The sequence below is a fragment of the Antrostomus carolinensis genome, unplaced genomic scaffold, assembly GCF_000700745.2.
Source record: "Antrostomus carolinensis isolate BGI_N321 unplaced genomic scaffold, ASM70074v2 scaffold29465, whole genome shotgun sequence".
Lineage (NCBI taxonomy): Eukaryota > Metazoa > Chordata > Aves > Caprimulgiformes > Caprimulgidae > Antrostomus > Antrostomus carolinensis.
Window position 1 is genome coordinate 2137 of NW_010314800.1, and position 440 is coordinate 2576.

Here is a 440-nt window from a genome sequence, read left to right on the forward strand (position 1 = left end):
CCAGTGTCTCATCACCCTCACAGCAAAGAATTTCTTCCTCACATCTCATCTCCATGTCCCCTCTTCCAGTTTATAACCATTGCCTCTTGTTCTATTCAACTCATGGTGCAAATAAAGCGACTCTATTATTTTTTTTCTTTGAGGATGTGGATTTTTCATGGCACGGAGGCCAACGAGGAGCGTACCTGAGCAGATCGGCTCCGGGCTGCTCCAGTGCGGCCTCGACGCGTTGATGCACGTAAGCACCCTGGGACCCTGCAGCTCGTAGCCCAGGTGACAATGAAAATGTGCAATTCCACCTGAGTGCAAATCCATCACGGTGACATCTCCAAAGTCAGGTCTCCGTGGAAAGTTGCAGCTCAGCATAAACACTAGAAGAATGAGCACAAGCATTGCAGAGCTTAGGGCTTGTCTGCTCCCAGTCACCCCGCAGTCGGGGC

At 50.9% G+C, this 440-nt stretch overlaps 1 protein-coding gene across 1 annotated transcript in view; it reads right to left on the reverse strand.

Annotated features, from left to right (window-relative positions):
• LOC104524788 (seizure 6-like protein) overlaps positions 1-440 on the reverse strand; it is a gene marked incomplete at both ends in the record, with an annotated part of 10971 nt that overhangs the window by 1873 nt on the left and 8658 nt on the right. Inside the window, one exon of the mRNA XM_010167773.1 lies at positions 186-371. Within this exon, the coding sequence (XP_010166075.1) occupies positions 186-371 (186 nt within the window). The remainder of the gene's footprint in view (positions 1-185; positions 372-440) is intronic.